Here is an 18,418-nt window from a genome sequence, read left to right as displayed (position 1 = left end):
TTCGCTGCTCACATGGGTTTGTGGGAGTTGCTATACTGGATTGGGCTGTTCAGTTATGCCTGGTACCACTTTTCCACAGTGGCTAAATGCCTGATGCTTTAGGGAAAGTTTAAACGTCCCATAATGTCATCAGCTATTTAGAGCATTTTCAGTTGGGAGGAAATTCCTTCCTGACTATTGCAACTATCTCATTTTGCCCTGAAGCAAAAGCACAGCCTGTCAGAACTCCCTGAGCTGGGTGCAGATTTGACTACAAATAATTTCTTTTTTTGTTTTTCTAATGGTAACTGTGAGAGCTGTTGTGGCTATGCCTGTTGGAGTGGCTGTGCTGAGGGGTTTCTCTGTTAAGCAAAGGCACCTTTTGTGTGTTCCGGAAGTTCTGTGAAATCAGTCCTTCCCAGCTATAAAAATAGAAGCCTCTCTTGAGCCTGGGAATGGCTGAAAAAGGTCTAAATTTAAAAACCATCAGGGACAGGTACAGGGTTACTGGCTGTGGGGAGACTGGATAAGGTCCTTGCTGCCCATCTGCCTCTTTGCCCCATGGTCTCTGTCCCACAGGCAAGGGCACATGGTGCAGCCTTTGACAATGTGCAGGTATGAAGAGCTCTTGGTCATGTTCCACGTTCCTAGAGTGTGGAAAGTTTCAGGTATGACAGTGGTTTTTGACTGTGTCTTTTTTTTTTCTCTTGCAGGTCTACTGCATACAACTTCAATCCCAAACCTGCAAACCCTAGTTTTCTCAGTCATTCCTTGGTGGAACTACTTAACCAGATCAGCCCTACCTTCAAAAAAAACTTCTCTGCTCTGCAGAAGAAACGGTAGCAGTGCTTCTTCCTCTCTAGCTCCTTGAGCAGCCCAGTGTGAAGCTGGGGAGGCTGAGCTGGTTCTGGGGAGCTGGATGCCACCGGTGCAGCAGGGATTGCAGTACCTGCTTCTCTGAGCTCATGTAGTGGTGGGTGGTTGGGACACGTCAGGGGAAGCTGCAAGGACCAGAGCACCTGACTGAACAACAGGGCAGCACTCTGAGGATCTCCCTGATCCACAAAAGAGACTGAAGCATAAATATCAGTGAAAGTAACACAAGAGGGCTTTGTAAGGCTTACAGTGGCAAGAGGTTGGTTATTTTAAACATGTCTGTGCATGCTAATATTCTGTAATTTCCTCTAGCTCCTATAATAATAACACAACAATAAGGCATTGTTTGATTCTCCTGTCCTTGCTGCAGGGACCATTTGTTCTGCTCCAGGACAGTGGGTCCTGTGCAAAAGCCTGTCATTCTTCAGAGTCACTTAATGAACTGCCTCGGCTCAGCAGGGTGTGGATTGATAGGCACATTGTGTTCGGGAGCTCTGCTCCTGCTTCATTAAGGAGATGAAAGTGACACTAGATGAGGGCTGAAATTGGCAGTGGCCTCCCGCACCACTGTGACCTATCTGGCCATTTAAAAATGGCTGTACTGTGTTGCCTCTTGGGCCAGAAGTAGCTACAGATGAGCCCCCAGCCCCTGCTGAGAGCAGCCAGATTACACGAGAGACCTTCGGCGGTGCTTGGGTTTCCACTGCGCGCCGCTGTTGCATCGTGACCTGTAGGGACCAGTGCGAAAGCACAGGGAAAATTCTCTTGGAATAGAAAGGATTCTTCCTTTATAAATGTGTAATTGTTGTTTGTCCCAAACTAGGGTTCAGAGACACCCCTTTGAGAGGATAGCCACTCCTTTCCAAGTGTACAGCTGGACGGCCCCGCAGGCAGAGCACGCCATGGACTGTGTCCGGGCAGAGGACGCCTACACCTCCAGGCTGGGCTACGAGGAGCACATACCTGGACAGGTACTGGTCTTGCTTTGCCTGATGACACTGGCAAGACTTTGCTGCCAGCTGTGCCAAGAACAAGTTAACTTCCAAAAAGTAACCTCTGTTATTTGTTGGGGGTTTTGATCATCAAAGGAAAACTTGCAGGAGTCCTTGTTCTTCACAGGGCCCTTGACTACAGGGGCTGTGCTGCTCAGGCTGCAGGTCCATGAGCACAGAAGTGACTGAGAGGAGCAGCTCCTGCTCGGGTGTTTATAAATTCCATGTCCCTTCTCTGAAGAGTGCCACTACACAGGAGGCAGACCACTCCTCATGCCATTCAGGCCTGGAATAGCTCTTGTATCTCTGAGCAGACTGCTCCAAATGCTTCAGCTGCAGCTTTCTAGCACAAAGTGCTGCAGGGCAGCAATGGCCAGCCGTGGGCAGCACGTGCCTGCAGTGTGCCCACAGCACTGGCTAATGACACCTGCACTGTGCTGCCCCTTCAGTGCCCCTGCACTGGCTGGGCTGATGCAAGATCTGTCCCAAACTGCTGTTGAATAAAGTCCCCTCTCGAGCTGTGTTCATTCCTGCTGCTAAGTCACTTCCTCTGAGCCCCACAGCAACCTGAATTCTTGCCCCTTCCTTCTCTCCCAAAATGCCTTGTGAAGCAGGAATGCTGCCTTGCCAGCCCCTTCCCACACAATGCATTGCATCCCACAAGGCTTTCCCTCCCTCTTTCAGACCAGAGACTGGAATGAGGAGCTGCAGACCACACGGGAGCTGCCACGCAAGAACCTGCCTGAGAGGCTGCTGAGAGAACGAGCCATTTTCAAGGTAATTTTGGGATATGCAGGCAGCTCCTCACACAGCCCCTTCTTTGCTGCCTGTGTTCTGGCTCCTGGGACTTGTATTGAAGCCATTAGCCTGGCTCACAACAGTAAAAGCCAGTGACCTGCCTGCCTGCTGAAAGGCTGTTGGGAGGAGAGGAGCAAAGGAAAAATTTGCAGGGAGCTTTCAGAGCACGGGGGGCCATCGTGACCCTGCTTTCTCTCCATGTGCCTCCAGGTTCACAGTGACTTCACTGCAGCAGCAACGCGAGGTGCTATGGCTGTCATTGATGGCAATGTCATGGCCATCAACCCCAGCGAGGAGACCAAGATGCAGATGTTCATCTGGAACAACATTTTCTTCAGCCTGGGCTTTGACGTCCGTGACCACTACAAGGACTTTGGTGGAGACGTTGCTGCTTACGTGGCTCCCACCAATGATCTCAATGGTGTGCGGACCTACAACGCTGTGGATGTGGAAGGGCTGTACACGCTGGGGACTGTCGTGGTGGATTACAGAGGCTACAGGGTGACAGCTCAGTCTATTATCCCTGGCATCTTGGAGCGGGAGCAGGAACAGAGTGTCATCTATGGGTCAATAGACTTTGGCAAGACAGTTGTGTCACACCCAAAGTACCTGGAGCTGCTGGAGAAGACCAGCAGGCCACTGAAGATCCAGAAGCACAAAGTTCTCAACGACAAGAATGAGGAGGTGGAGCTGTGCTCCTCAGTAGAGTGCAAAGGCATTATTGGCAACGATGGGCGTCACTACATCCTGGACCTGCTACGCACTTTCCCTCCAGATCTAAATTTCCTGCCTGTTGAAGGGGAGGAGATGCCAGAGGAATGTAAGAAAATGGGGTTCCCCAAGCAGCACAGACACAAGCTTTGCTGTCTTCGTCAAGAGCTTGTTGATGCCTTTGTAGAACACAGGTGAGCAGAGCTTCTCCCTTCCTCCACGTGCATCTGGTCATGGTTCAAGTCAGGACCTTGCTGCACTGTCCTGGGAACATCCCAACAGAGCTCCCAGAAGTGAGCAGCTAATTGCCCTATAGAGGAACTTAATTAACAAGAGGTGAGAACAGTAGGGATTTCAACAGGGAGCCAGGGAAAGAGATGGTTTGTGTTTTAGTGTCCAGATCTATTATTGTTGATTCCTGTCCAAACATCTAGAAGTTCTTTCCCTGCAGGCGTCCTTTCCACTTGATGGCTAGGGAACGGGAAGGATTTATGCTGTTTTTTAAGGCTTTCCCAATGTCCCGAAAGTTATGTTTGTTTCTAGAGGCTGGAAAAAATCCTGTGGGCACTGCTGTAGGCGTGTTTGTGGTGGGATGTTTGGGTCACTTGGTGCTGGCAAGGCAGGGGAGCTCAGGGGGTGGGACATGTTCCAGACGGGTGGCGCTCTGGGATTCTGCTGTGCTGAACTGCCCTTTCCCTTTGCTGCAGGTATCTCTTATTCATGAAGCTGGCTGCACTGCAGCTGATGCAGCAGAAAGCCAACAAGCAGGAGAGCTCAGCTGCGCTGGAAAATGGAGCCTCTGCAGAGAATGGCGCAGCAGACAGCGAGAGGCCTGAGTCAGAGGACGGGAAGATGGAGGACAGCGTGACTGGGCTGGATCAGGTGAAGGAGCTCGCGGAGACCATCGCGTCCGACGATGGAACAGGTAAGTACCTTGCTGGGCTGGCGCTGGTGGGAGCTGCGCCAGGCTGGGCTGGTTGGGGTGACTGATGGTGGTTAAACAGGACAAGCACTGGCTGCCTGTCCGTGTTGCCTGGCCTCTTTGTTAGAGCTGCTCACACCCTGATGCATGACTCGCCCCTGCAGGCAGGGGGACTGAGGTGTCTGAACCCAGCAAGGCCCCCAGCCCCTCAACTCTTCCCTGGGAGCGAGAGCCTGGCCAGGCTGGCCTGTGGAGTGCAGGGGAGGGCTGGGGCCAGGCAGGAGGCCAGCAGTGCACGGGCACCTTTGGGAACCCCAGGCTTGCATTTCTGAGTGCATGTGCTTGGAGGTGGGGATATCCATGGGATTTTTGGGTCATCTTATGTTCCCTTATTCAGACTTTGCAGCCATTCTCCTTTACAATTGATTGTTTTTATAATGGATTTCTTTAGAATGTGCCATCATTGCTGTTTTTAGTAACAAAACTTAATTTAATAGCTAGGAATGTCATTTCCTGAGCTCCACATTCATTTGTGTTCTGTTTTTTTCCCGCTCCAGTGGATCCCAAAAGCAGAGAAGTGATTCGGAATGCTTGCAAGGCTGTAGGCTCCATTAGTGACACATCATTTGATATTCGGTTTAACCCAGATATTTTCTCACCAGGTACGTGTACTCAGAGCTGGGACCAGCCCTTCCGAGGGTGGCTGTGTCCAGCCAGCTGCAGATCAACACTGTGCTGAGGCCAAGACTGTTGCTGGTTTTGTTAGGCTGGGCAGGGCGCAGGGCCCTCTGTGAAGCACGGAGATGCAGAAGAGTGGAAGCAGCAATGGATTGCAGTGCTGAAGCTGCCAAGGGCAGCCAAGGGGAGCCTCTCCCACCCCCGGGGGAGGGCTGTGGGTTGCTGCCAAGAATCCTCCTGTGATTCTCCAGGATCCCAGCTGTGAGACCATGTGAAAAGAAGCAGAGGGAGGGAAAAAATCAAATTTGATCCTCATGTAGTAGTTTTCACAAAAAATAACACTTGTAGTTGAACGACTGATGTCAGGACCTCAGTGAAGGGCTGGGTTTGTTGTAGTAACATTTCAGTGAGCAGTCACAGTGCCCTTTTACATGCACACATCAGGCACAGGCATGAATTTCCATTACTTGGAGCCATAGTTTTTATTGGGAAATTGAGAAGCTCCCAGAGTGCATATTGGGGTGAATACTGGGGCAGTGTGCAGGCACATTGCAGGAGAATGGCCAAACCATTGAGTTTGAGCAATTCCAGCCACTGCCTGAACACAGCAGCCAATGGTCTTCCCATCAAAACATTTATAGTTTGAGATAAGTTTTTGAAGCATCCAGCATTCCAGGGAGACAGTTAGGTTTCTGTGAGTTGCTGTGGTTGATGTTTTTTCTCTTGTCCTCTCCCAGGTGTTCGCTTCCCGGAGTCGAGCAGAGAGGAGGTGCAGGATCAGAAGCAGCTGCTGAAGGACGCTGCTGCGTTCCTGCTGTCCTGCCAGATCCCAGGCTTGGTAAGGAGCCCAGAGCCAGTAGTGATGCTGCCCTCAGAGCCTGGCTGCTCTGAGCAAGCTGGTGACCACTGGGACAGCAGCTTTACCTGAGCAGCTGCAGGCTCTGGCACTGCTGGGGGACCACAGGGTGAACAGCATGAGCATTGCGTGCAAGGCACGAGGGGTTTTCCTTTGCCCATCTTACATCATGGCACAATTTTCTCACCTCAATCCAACAAAAAAATTTTGGCACTGGTAATTAAAGCTATTGCTAAGAGTTTGGGACAATAGAGAGCACATAAGCCATCCTCCCTAGCCCTGGGCATCCTTCAGCTTATTGTTTTAGCTGACCCTGGCTGTGACTCAGTCAGTGACTAATAATTTGAAGTGAACTGGGAAATTGTTTTAATTAATAGCAGTCATTAAAAACTCCTTCTGTAAGTCTTAAGCATTTTGGACATTACCCATGCACCTGGCCACGTAAGAAATCCCAGTTTCTCCCTTCTGGGATGCTTGCTGAATTGATGGCTTATGCAGCTGTCAGAGCAGGCACTGGAACTGGCAGGGGAGAATTCATGAGCTCTACTCTGAGAGGTCCAGGAGTTGTTGGTCTTGTGTTACAAGAGGGTTTTCCTTGTTGGAAAGTTTCTTCTGAACTCTAAATCCACTAATTCCGTAGTCAGCACAGCCTTCAGAACCAGCTATTCAATCTTTAAACAAAAAGTAGGTAAGTGAGTCAGAAAAGGGCTTGGTGATTGTTGATTACAAGGTAGTTGATACTCCAGTATATAAACCCAAAACACTGCACAGGCCTGTGTGAGAGCAGGTTGCAGACCAGCTGCTGTAGCAGGTAGTCCTGTGCATATCAGAGAGGAGCTGGTGTTGCTCCATGACGTGAATTAAACAACTGTTTATCAGCACTGCAGCACAACTTAACATGCAAGTGACATTTGTCCTTATCAGCTACGTGTGCACAGCTCCACGTACTCTTTTAATTGGAAATGGCAATTAGTGACTGTGAAGCCCTTAAAGAAGGGTCAGCCTGCTAGTTGCACAGGTAGGAGTTGTTTTGCCTCTGAGAGAGTGTAGTGCTGCTCCTTCCCTGCTGAGACAGAGGAGTGAAACTGGCCCCAGTGGTAAGGACCTGGCCCAGACTGGGCTGGCTACTGCAGGTGTCCCCCCTGCCTGTGTTACCACGGTGGTCCCTGGTGTTACAGCAGGTGTTACTCACCAAAAGAGTCTTGTTTGGGGTCAGGGCCTCCTTTCAGGGCAACCCTCAGCCCCAGGTAAGGAGGTGTCTGAAGTGGCATTGGGGAATGCCTGTCCTGCCTCCTGGCGGGGGGGGGGTTTAATATTTTTTTAAATGAAAGTTCTTTCCTTTGTGTTTGTCTTCAGTAACCAAAGTCTGTCCGTACCCTGCAGGTGAAGGACTGCCTGGATCACACGGTGCTCCCCATGGATGGGGCGACCTTGGCTGAGGCCATGCACCAGAGGGGCATCAACATGCGTTACCTGGGCAAGGTGATCAACTTCATCACCAAGACCCCCGGCCATGCACAGCTGGATCACATCTTTGTAAGCATCAGGCTTAACATCAGACAGTTCAAACCACTCTGGCATCATTTGTCCCAAGGAGATTCCCACTTGGCCAGTTGTTCTCTCTGTGTAAAAATATACAGCTTCAAGAACAGGGGAGGAGGGAGGAGGACCTGTAAGTGGTGGCTGGGGAGGTTTTTTTTCCAAATCCTTAATGGATTTCATAGTGTTAGGAACTGTAAGTATCTTTTGGGGTAGAGAATTGCTTCAGGGATTCCCAAATGTAATAGTAATTAACACAGTTGGATTTTCAGCCATGTATTTTTTAAGCCTCTAAGACACATCTGGGCTTTGGATCAGACTCTGAAGTGTTGTGTGGCTGCCCAGGAGCAGGCAGGGGCTGGGCTGTGGCTGCCCCTGAAGCATTGCTGGAGCTGTGCTGAGCTGCACTTGTGGCTTGTGGGCACAGAGGTGCCAGGGGCTCCTCGCTGGCTCCAGGAGGGCTGTCAAATGCTTTTGCAGTTCTGTTTGAATAGAGAATAGATACACTAAGCTCCCTTGCTGCAGGGAGAATAGTGTATCTTCTGCAGATCTTGCTAAAAGACCATTTCAAAAGCCCAGTGTATTTTTCCATATTCTTGTCAATGCACTCAGTCTGTTCTTTATTCCTTTGGGTAGAAAATTGGAATCAGTGAATTGATCACTCGATCAGCCAAACACATCTTCAAGACATACCTCCAGGTATGACCTGCAATCTGACCTCTTGCCTCGTATGTCCTCCCTAATGACTTTTTTCCACAAACAGAGCTGTTTGGGGTTCTCCTCTCATTAGGCAGTTCCTGGGGTTGCATGGCAACGAGAAGTACAAGCTCATTAGCACTGAAATAGGTACAGGCCCGTATGTAAGGGAAAACAAGTTCCCACTTGAAGAAAGCTTTCCCGGAGAGCAATCATTCATGCTTTTCCTCCCCAGATCCTCACTCATTGTGTTGGAGGCTTTTAAAAGTGAAATCACAGCTTGTTTTCCTTGTAGTACTTTTTCCTCTTAAACAGTGTTGCTTTTGCCCTTCTAAGAAGCTTTTTTAATTGACTCAACACTACATATCCTGGTAGGCTGTATTCACACACAGCCTAGCAATACACGTGGCTTGGTTCCAGTGCCAAAACCTTTGCACTCTCTGCTCTCTCTGTCCCAGGTAGCAACCCGAAGCGTACATGCCTGCACTACATTCCTGTGTGTAGGCACACACTTAATCCTACGTTGTCTGTGCTAGTGCCACTTGGACACGCTGCCTTCCTGTCCCTGTCGTGGAAGGTGGCCCTGTTTGTGTAGGACTGGGTGTGTGTGAGGCTCAGGGCTGGAGCAGTGCTGTGGGATGGCAGGTGTCTCTCCTGACTGACTCTGGTGTTTCCCTGTAGGGTGTGGAGCTGTCAGGTTTATCTGCTGCCATCAGTCACTTCCTGAATTGTTTTCTGAGCTCCTTCCCAAATCCCATTGCCCATCTGCCAGCTGATGAGCTGGTCTCCAAGAAGAGGAATAAGAAACGGAAAAACAGGAACCTTGGCAATGCTGATAACACTGCTTGGGCAAGCATGACCCCTCAGGAGCTATGGAAGAATATTTGTTCAGAAGCAAAGAACTATTTTGATTTCAGTCTTGAATGGTAAGTGGAGCAGGTGACCCTGGCTTGTCCCTGGATTCACCAAACTTCTGTAGCTCTTCTTCATTAACAGGACCTCCCTTTTTTATTTGTTTTCTGTTTGCATAAAATTTGTACCCTTGAGGGACTTAAACAGATCTTTAATGGAAAGAGATTGGGCAAAGAGTAGGAATGGGGAAGTGAGACTTGGAATCAGATGAAACCTATGATGCAAAGGCAGCCATGAAAAGCAGAGGAGGAAGGTAAAACTTTCCTAAGGGTACAGAAGGGATCAGAAGGTGAGAAGCAGAAGTAATAGAGTCAGAAGATACTTGTCTATATCAACAGTGATTTAGGCTGAAGGGAGCTTCGGCTCCAGAAAAAAGGACAACTGCTCCTGTACATGAGCAGAGATGGGGAATAAGGAAGGGGCACATTGGTGCTTCCAGTATAGCACTCTCAATGAAGTGGCCCAAGAGAAAAGCCAACTTTTGGCAGTTGGAGAATGATCATCCCCTCGTGACAGGGACTGCTCGCTCCTCACCAAGAGCTGAAGGTACTCAGCCCAAACACCGCAGTGGGCTTTGAGAACACACAGGATTTCTGTAAAAGCACTGCTGTGCTCTGGAGGCTTTCACAGACTGTGGGCAAACTCTGCAGGGTTAGTCCTTGGTTTGGGTTAGACCTGGCTGTACAGGGACCTGTGCCTCACATACCCACAATGCAGCAATGGCCTTGAGCAGAAACTCCCCTGAGAGCTGAAGCTTGTGTGTACTTTCTGCAGTGAGAATGCTGACCAAGCAGCTGAAGTGTATAATCTACAGAAAATCACCCTGCTCCGTGAAATCTCCCTCAAAACTGGAGTCCAGGTAAGATCCACATCCTCCCTCCTTTGCCATCATGTCCTGTATGGAGGAACATGAGGAGTAAATGCAATGTGTTTTGCAGGCACAGCAGAGCCCCAAAGGGTCTTTGTGGTGTACATGTTGGAATACAGGTCCCAGCTCTGAGAAACAGATTTCTGGTCCAGTTCACTCTTAGAGTAATAAACTTGCTAGCATGTCCCTTGGAAGAACAGCTAGCCTCAGTACAATTGCACTCCCTTCTCACTCCTCTGTGGGCTGTGGGACAACAGCTGGAGGAGCTCTCCTGTCACGGGTTCAGTGTTGTCACCATGGTGCCATTTTGCCATGTACAGGTGGTGGTGCACACCTACATCTGACCTTGGAGACTTCTGTCCCAGGTCATGGTACAGGAGATGTTTTGACTGTGATTCCACATTCAGAATTTTGCCCCTTTTCTTGCCAAGTGCCTATGGAAGTGGTAACTGTGCCCTCCACTCTTTTTGGTCCCTCCAGATCCTGCTGAAGGAGTACAACTTCGACAACAGGCACAAGCCCACTTTCACAGAAGAGGATATTCTTAACATCTTCCCCGTAGTGAAGCATGTAAACCCCAAAGCCTCCGATGCTTTCCACTTCTTCCAGAGCGGGCAAGCAAAAGTTCAGCAAGGTACAGACCCCATGTGCCTCTGCCTCTCCTGATGATCCCTGATAATGGGAAGAGCAGGGTATTTGGGGCATGGCCACCAGGACACTGCTGCCAACCCTGGTGTCCAAGATCATCTCTGGCTATAAAGCCACCAGCAATGAGCAAGGATGGCTCAGGGCAGTGATGTCCTGTGCCCAGGGCAGTGACCTGTGTCTGTGTATCCCACCGTTGGTCTCACTTCCTGTCTCCAGCAGTGTTAGAGGTTCTTTAATATGTATATACATATGGAGATACTTTCTTTTCAGGTTTCTTGAAGGAGGGCTGTGAGCTCATCAATGAAGCCTTAAACCTGTTCAACAATGTGTATGGTGCTATGCATGTAGAAATCTGTGCCTGCCTGAGGCTGCTAGCTCGGCTCAACTATATCATGGGAGATTACTCAGAGGTAAGCAGGGGCTCTGAGGGGATCTCCTCAGTGCTCTCAGTCCTTCCCCATGCTTGCTCAAGCTCACAGCGTGGTGTGACTTGCCCTGGGTTCTGTTCTGTTCAGGCCTTAAGCAATCAGCAGAAAGCGGTGCTAATGAGCGAGAGGGTCCTGGGCATCGAACACCCCAACACCATCCAAGAATATGTGAGTATGGGGAGCTGGGGGAGCAGCAGCACCCCAGGGGTCTGGCTGCAGTCTGAGAGCCTTAGTTCATGTCTGCAGCTGGAAAAGTTGCATTTTCCTCTCTTCTACAGCTTTCTTTCCAGAATTCTCCATTTCATCATCTTTTATGATCCTGCAAAGTGAAAAGCTGAGTGTGTCCTGTGTGCTCACTGTTTGTCCTGCTTACCCTAGGTTTCTAGTGTTTGTCTGCTGCATATTTATTTAGATATATTAATTCTCCTCGCTTCGGCCCTGGGCTTATGTCAGAAATTAAAAGAGGAAAGAATCCCCTCCAAAACAGAGTCAGAATATGACATACATATGTAAGTCAGGTTGGAAATATTCTGCAAGGGGTGTTAAGAGAAACTGAAATAAAACACACAGCTTCCTCAGTGCTGTGTCCTCAGGAACACCTCAGTGGTACTGTGCATCATTTCAAAGTGACTGAAGTCCTTCTTCAACCAGTGAGGAAGACTTCTTATTCATGTGCAGCTAAGGAAGGCGTGTAGAGATTAGTTTATTTTAGATTAATGCTGGGTCCCTTCTCTTGTCCTAGATGCACCTGGCTCTGTACTGCTTTGCAAACAGCCAACTCTCAACAGCACTGAACCTGCTGTACCGTGCACGCTACCTCATGCTGTTGGTATTTGGGGAGGATCACCCAGAAATGGCACTCTTAGATGTAAGTAATTTGTTTAGGAATCTTCAAGTTCCTAATCTCTGAGAAACCTCTTGGCCTTTAAGATGCCCACATGATGGCTGTTTAAAGCATTTAGGCAGTGCTTTTCCTCCCTGGTTGTTGCTAGTTGGTGCCATGAGATGAAGGAAAAAAGGAGTTTGACACTTTAGCTGGGAGGGTCAGCCTCTGTGCTGAGCTCTGCACTGGGACACTGCAGATGGTTTTGAGACCTGTAATCCTTAGGAAAACTCCTTTGTTTATTGTGTTCTTGTTGCACTGGCATAAACTGGAGAGTTTGTTACCTCCCTTGTGCCTGGATTGTTTGATCCATGGGGGACAATGGTCCCTGTCCCGTGTTACTGCTGCAGGGACTGGCCAGGGTCACAGCCCCTCTGGCAGTGACACACCTGTGGGGTCCCACTGTTCACAGAGCAGGAACTGCAGTGTCAGTGTGTCTTTCCCAATGCCTGCTTGGTTCTCTGTACAGAACAACATTGGCCTGGTGCTCCATGGGGTCATGGAGTATGACCTGTCCCTGCGGTTCCTGGAGAACGCCTTGGCCATCAGCTCCAAGTACCACGGCTCCAAGTCTCTGAAGGTTGCACTGAGGTGAGGCAGGGTGGGGTGCTGGGCTGGGTCACTGCTGTCAGAGCAAGCACACTCACTGAGCACTCACATGGGAGGGTCTGGGCTTGAGAACTGCATATTCAGTCTTGTCCCAGAGCCAAGGTCATGGTGCAGTATCCAAGTTTATTTCAAAAGATGGAGATCCATTGTTCTTAAGGTTAATGGGAAGATCTGCTGTGATGCTGCTTGCTCAAAACTCTGTCAAGATAAGCCTGGTCCCTGTGGACTCTCAATAGAAAAATGTATGTGGGAAGTAAAGGTTGGAGAGCCGGTAAGGGAATTACACTGGGAGACAGGGACAGTATGTTAAATGCTCATGTTTAATTGTTCCAGCCCTCAGAGAGGGATCTTTGAGAATCATTTAATGTGCTTTTGTCTTTTGCCATAAAGTTCTGTATTTGAATAAAAACCCTGAGTGGTTTCTGTGTGTTCCCAAGGGAGCTGGGACTGGTGACACCTGTAGGATCTGCTCCCAGTGCCCACTGCTGCAGTGCTGGATGCCCTCTGTCCTTCAGTGCAGAACTGGTTCTGTCAGCCAGGCATGGCCCACTCCCAGTTCTTGCTGCTACACTGCAGCCATCTGTTGTCCATCAGGCTGCAAATCAACCTGATTAAACACCTGCAAGAGCCTGCCTTGTTTTCCAGTGGCTGATGAATGTGCAGGCTCCAGAGACTCTTCAGCTGTCCCTCAGTGGCACTGGGGTGCTTAGAGAGACCCGTCTTCTCCCACAGAGAAACACTGCCAAACCCAGCAATTTCTTTTTCATTCCAGAAGCACTAAGGCCAACAGTCCAAGCCAAGTCAGCTCTCCCAGCTGGCGAGAGCCCAGAGGACTCAGGCCTGGCTCTGCCTGAGGGCTGCAGCCTTCCTCTCCAGTTAATAAATCCAGCCCCAAGGTATTCCCACGGATCTGCCTCTCCCTTCAGTTCACTCTTGTGGCCTTCAGCGTTCCTGGGTGCAGGACAGAAGATGCCCAGCTCAGTCTTTACCTCTGTAGGTCACTTCTCAGCATTCCAGCTAAAATCCAACTAATTAGTGTAGTATTTGAATCCTCAGCTGGGCTGGGAAGAAGTAACTCCCAGGGTGCTGCATTCAGTCTCCTTTTACACGTGTGTTAAGACTTTCAGCCCAGACACCAATGGCACAGTCACGCTCACTGTAGCACAGAAATGTTTCTTCTTCAGAGAAGTGACTCAGCCCTTTTCCTTCCCTCAGCCACCACCTGGTTGCCCGAGTGTACGAGAGCAAAGCAGAGTTCCGGTCGGCTCTGCAGCATGAGAAGGAAGGCTACACCATCTACAAGAATCAGGTGAGGAGTGGCCCCACCGTGCACTTGTGAGCTGTCACTGCAGGGCCAGAGTTGAGCAGTTCTGCTGCAAACCAGTGCCCAGCCTGGGCCTTGGGGAGGCCTTTCCTACAAACAGCTCGGAGCAGATGCCAGGGAGTCCTTGTAGGGCCAGGGCAGAATTGCTGCCCTGTGCAGTAACTGCCCACTGCTATGCCAGAGTCTTTGCTCAGCTTCCTGCAAATGTGTCCACGCTCCACCCATGGCTGGACAAGCACTTCTCTTGTGGCATGGCCCCACGTTCTGGTGGGGCTTGGAAAAAACTGGTCTCTTCTCATGTTTTGTGCCACTAGTCTTTAAATACCAGCTCCAAACTGGTTTGGTAGTGAGCTCTCAGCCTGCTGAGCTTTCAGGCTGCTGCTCAGTGAAACTCCTGCCCCAGCCCGGGGCTGTCTGAGCAGGTCTGTGGCTGCACGGGGTGACTCAGCTGAGCTGGCTGAGGGCACAGCCCAGTGTGAGGAATGCTGGAATACTGGTCCAGGTGGGGGGATGCTGCTCCTGGAAGAAGAGCCCAGTGCAGGGAATGCTGCTCACCCAGCAAATATGCTCCCACTTGATGAAAATGTGAAATGTTGATAAGAAGGTTCCCAGAGGAACTGTTTTACTTTTTGAATGCCAAGGCAGGTAAAATCCATTTTGCTGAGTTCCTGTAGGGGTGCTGAGCTGGCAGCAGCCGGGTGTGTTCCCTGGGTTGGGTCCTGCTCTCACTTGTGATGTTGAACCTTTTCTTTTTTCCCATTTCCCATCAGCTCGGTGAACACCATGAAAAGACCAAAGAGAGCTCCGAGTACTTGAAATACCTGACACAGCAAGCGGTCGCTCTGCAGCGCACAATGAACGAGATCTACAAGAACGGCTCCAATGCCAACATCATGCCCCTGAAGGTAACCCAGAGCTCTGGGGATCGTGCTCTGCCAGATAGAGTTGTGTGCAGCTGCTCCTGAGGGACACGGACTGTCAGGAGGGGGTAGCAGTTGTCCCTTCCCAGGCAGAAGCCCTTGCTAGGGCAGTGGCTCAGACACAGGGTGGTGTCTGTCACCTGTGTGGATGGAGCACAGCGTTGCAGGGTGCCTGGGGAAGCAGCTGGGTACAGGGACAGCTCCTGCGGTGAGAGCCTGGCACACCTGCACGCAACCCTGCCCTGCTGCTGACTCACTGCCAGGCAGCAGGTTGCTCAACCCAGAAATACTTCGGTTTCCTCATCCTCAGAAATGCTGTCATCTTTTACCAGATGCTTTGTTCTCCTTCCAGGGATGTTGTGGTTGGGGAGGCTGCGCAGAGAGCACAGAGGGGCTGTCAGGTTTACCTTACATGGAGCAGCAATGACTGGCCTTCCTGCGCCAAACCCAGCCGCTCCTGCCTGCCTCCAACCTGGCAGAGTACCCGGCCTGTGCCATGGGCGCTCTCCCTGCCAGGCTGTACCCCAGCAGACTGGGGAAGAAGGTTGCAGCTGCAGGGAGGACACAGTGGGACAATGCTCTGTGTGTGGGTGTTCTCCCTGTGGAGAACTGGCAACAGACCTGACGAGTTCATGGCAATGAAGGGAGAACAAGGACCTTGAATCAAAAGTCCAGGGATTTGTGGCCAGTGAAGAGGCTCAAACCCATAAAAACATCACTAAGGGGTTTACCCTTGTTAAAATACTTAAAGGAGGGGAGAAAACCCAACACATTTTGGAGCTGGCACTGTGATGTATTTAACTGAAGTCCTGCAGGGTTCAGCAGGAGCTCCCTGCAGGGACTGGTGGGAAGCTCTAGATGGTGCTTTCCAGCTTACAGATACACAGAGATAGATAATGTAAATGATGCCGTTTTCTCAACTGTTGGTAAAGAGACATGTTCAGCAGTTCAGTGTCCTCTCTAGGTTCCTAAAACTTCTTTTCCCTTGTGATGTAGTTCACAGCTCCCAGTATGGCCAGTGTCTTGGAGCAGCTGAACATTATCAATGGAATTCTCTTCATTCCACTAAGGTACAGTGATTCTTCTGGGTTATGCCTTTAGAAATCAAGTCTGCACTGTCTTAGTTCACAAAAGAGCACAAACCAGCTCCCCAGGACTTGTTTGTTTTAGCCAAGATCCCAATCGAGGCCTTGATTAGCATCAAGACCACTGCAAGCAGCAGGACTTATTATTATTATTATTATTATTATTATTATTATTATTATTATTATTATTATTATTATTATTATTATTATTATTATTATTATTAACTGTCTTTTATACTTCTAGTTGAAAATTTGATTGGGATGATGGTGGAAATAGGTGACCTGAGCCAAGACTGTTGTTCTAAGGCTGCAAATATCATTGGTGGTAAAAATGCAGCATCAGCAGCTGGAGGCTGTGAAGCCCCTGCTCTGCCCCAGCCCCACTGAGAGAGCAGGTCCTGGTGCCTCTTTGTTCAAACCCAGGCAGCAATAAACTGGGCCCTGGTTGTGCTCAGGCATGGCTGAGCTGTGGGGGAGGGAGGTGCAAGCAGTGTTCCCCCATTGAACGAACGTGACCTTGTCCTGCTTCACCATTCCCACAGCCAGTCTCATGTCTGCTCCCCTTCCTGCTTTCCCCTTCAGCCAAAAAGACTTGGAAAACCTTAAAGCCGAGGTGCAGCGACGCCAGCAGCTCCAGGAAAGCATGAAAAGTGGGGAACAGCTGGAAGCAGAGGACAAAGCTGTGGAGGAGAAAGAGGCTGAGCCGAGCATGCCTTCTGCTGCCATCCCCTTAACACAGAGCTCTGCTTAACGTGTACCTCGCTTTAAAAAAAAAAAGTTTAAACCACCCTTTTCTGAATCTGGCCCAGGGCCTTAGCTGCCCTCGGAGCAGCTCCTCCTTTTTGACAATGTTATTGCACTGGTACAATTAATACACAATGCAAAGAACTAATCTGAGCAATGTAATCTGTGTGCCCAAGGCTGTGTCTGCCACGCGAGGGGAGGTGGCCGGAGGCAGCACAGACCCGTCCTGGCGCGCGGGGCCCTCCTGCCGTGTGTGTGTCCGTGTCGTGTGTGTGCGCAGCAGTTATTTCTACTTTGTACATATGAATTCCAAATGAACTGTCTGGAGGAATGTAACATTTCTCAGGTCATTTTTATGTTGACTAAGGACACTGCTTTGCTAAACCAGTAAAGAACCAGCCCCATCACTGCTCCACGTTCTTGTAAAACGTGGATTCCAAGCCAAAAGATTGATTTCCCCCAGTCACTAGTCAAGCTTGGGCTGAGAACAGCCATATTTGTGTCACTGAGATGACTGAAGCCTGTGACATGTGGAAGTGGGGGATGTACAGCATTTTCTACATCAGGATATAGCCATGGGATCCCTTTAATCATTTTTTTCTATGTTTGGTTGGCAGTTTGGCAATTCAGTGGGGTTTTGTAACATTCACATTCTAATTTTCAAGGTAAAGATATAGATAGATATATATATATAGATATATATATATATATATATAGATATATATTATATTCACCGTTCCACCTCTGCCTCTGCTTGCAGCTGAGTAACTTGGGATACTGTATCCAAAGAGTGAGGGCTTGATCTTTAAAAAAGCGCACAAACTTCCATTGCAGTGGAAACCCCAGTGCCTCGGTGAGGTGGGAATGCAGCAAATGAGGGCTGAGCTAAGGGGAGTGAGGAGGGTATCACAGCCCTATTTGAGGGCAGGGGAGAGGGCAGGAAAATTGAGACCTGGTATCATTTGCAACAGCAGCTGTTGATACAGAGCTGAGGGCCCTGAACCTGACAGAATCACAACCAGAAAGTACCAGCTTTTGGGGAAGGGGTTTAAATAAAAACTGAAGTTCCCCCAGCACTGAAACCTCTGGCATTTTTGCTCACTGGTTTTGGGACTGCCGCTGGGAGCTGCCATTGCTGGCAATGGACGGTACTGAATGGCAAGTGCCACTAAAGAACTCCTCCTGTCCCCTCCCCTCCCACACACATCCTGTGGGGTTGTCACTGTCCTCATGCAGGTAAGATATGGCTGCTGCAGGCCCTGGGATGCCGACAGAGTTGAATGTCCCGTTTTCCAAGCAGATCAAGCTGTAGAAGGAGGTTGGGCTGGCCGCAGCTGGTGCCCAGCCTCTCCCTGCCTCGCGTTGTCCTGGATCGTGCCCCGTGCTAATCCGTGCTGCTGCTCTTACTGACCCTTGGAGCCAAGTGCTGTCCCTGTGCTCTGTACCCTCGGTTTCCTGTCTGACCCTACAGGTATCTGTAACTCGGGGCTGGGCGGGGGGGAAAGGAGGGAGCAGCCTCTGAGGTGCTGGAGACAACAAAGCAGAGTCTTCACTGCAAATGAACTTGCTCCTATTAGAAAAATTCTGAATTTCCTGGAAAGCAATCAATAAATGACTACAGTGCATCTTTCCTACAAGATTTTTCTTTTACTAGTGTCTTACAGTCCATTAAAAGCTTTTTAAACTCTTGGAGGTTTTTTTTTTGTTTCTTTACTGTTTGGTGCAAAGTGTTGGTACAGCACTGGAGCCACCACTCCTGTTCCTTTGAGCAGGAGCTGGGGGGAGAGAACAGGACCAGCTGACTCAGAGGCTTTAAAATCAGTACCAGAGTCACAACCCCAGCCCAGAGGGGGTAGGACCCACAACCTCTGCTGTCAGAATCCATTTGTGCTCAGGGAGATGAGTCACTTTGCCCTCTCATCCCAGGGGAGATGTGGGAGCAGGGACACA

General features: G+C 49.8%; 1 protein-coding gene across 1 annotated transcript in view; it reads left to right on the top strand.

Annotated features, from left to right (window-relative positions):
* CLUH (clustered mitochondria homolog) overlaps window positions 1–18,157 on the top strand; it is a 33,077-nt gene extending 14,920 nt beyond the window's left edge. Inside the window, exons 7-26 of the mRNA XM_066563481.1 lie at window positions 693–818; window positions 1,679–1,826; window positions 2,532–2,624; window positions 2,856–3,550; window positions 4,064–4,281; window positions 4,836–4,940; window positions 5,694–5,794; window positions 7,196–7,348; window positions 7,988–8,050; window positions 8,729–8,973; window positions 9,734–9,818; window positions 10,308–10,461; window positions 10,746–10,885; window positions 10,991–11,071; window positions 11,646–11,771; window positions 12,256–12,377; window positions 13,611–13,704; window positions 14,490–14,624; window positions 15,636–15,709; window positions 16,307–18,157. Coding sequence (XP_066419578.1) covers window positions 693–818; window positions 1,679–1,826; window positions 2,532–2,624; window positions 2,856–3,550; window positions 4,064–4,281; window positions 4,836–4,940; window positions 5,694–5,794; window positions 7,196–7,348; window positions 7,988–8,050; window positions 8,729–8,973; window positions 9,734–9,818; window positions 10,308–10,461; window positions 10,746–10,885; window positions 10,991–11,071; window positions 11,646–11,771; window positions 12,256–12,377; window positions 13,611–13,704; window positions 14,490–14,624; window positions 15,636–15,709; window positions 16,307–16,475 — 3,127 coding nt within the window. The 3' untranslated portion in view covers window positions 16,476–18,157. The remainder of the gene's footprint in view (window positions 1–692; window positions 819–1,678; window positions 1,827–2,531; window positions 2,625–2,855; window positions 3,551–4,063; window positions 4,282–4,835; window positions 4,941–5,693; window positions 5,795–7,195; window positions 7,349–7,987; window positions 8,051–8,728; window positions 8,974–9,733; window positions 9,819–10,307; window positions 10,462–10,745; window positions 10,886–10,990; window positions 11,072–11,645; window positions 11,772–12,255; window positions 12,378–13,610; window positions 13,705–14,489; window positions 14,625–15,635; window positions 15,710–16,306) is intronic.
* Window positions 18,158–18,418: the final 261 nt, after the last annotated feature.

Source organism: Molothrus aeneus, chromosome 20 (assembly GCF_037042795.1).
Source record: "Molothrus aeneus isolate 106 chromosome 20, BPBGC_Maene_1.0, whole genome shotgun sequence".
Classification (NCBI taxonomy): Eukaryota; Metazoa; Chordata; class Aves; order Passeriformes; family Icteridae; genus Molothrus; species Molothrus aeneus.
The sequence above is the reverse complement of the archived record's forward strand: the minus strand, read 5'-3'. Positions and strand labels throughout refer to the sequence as shown.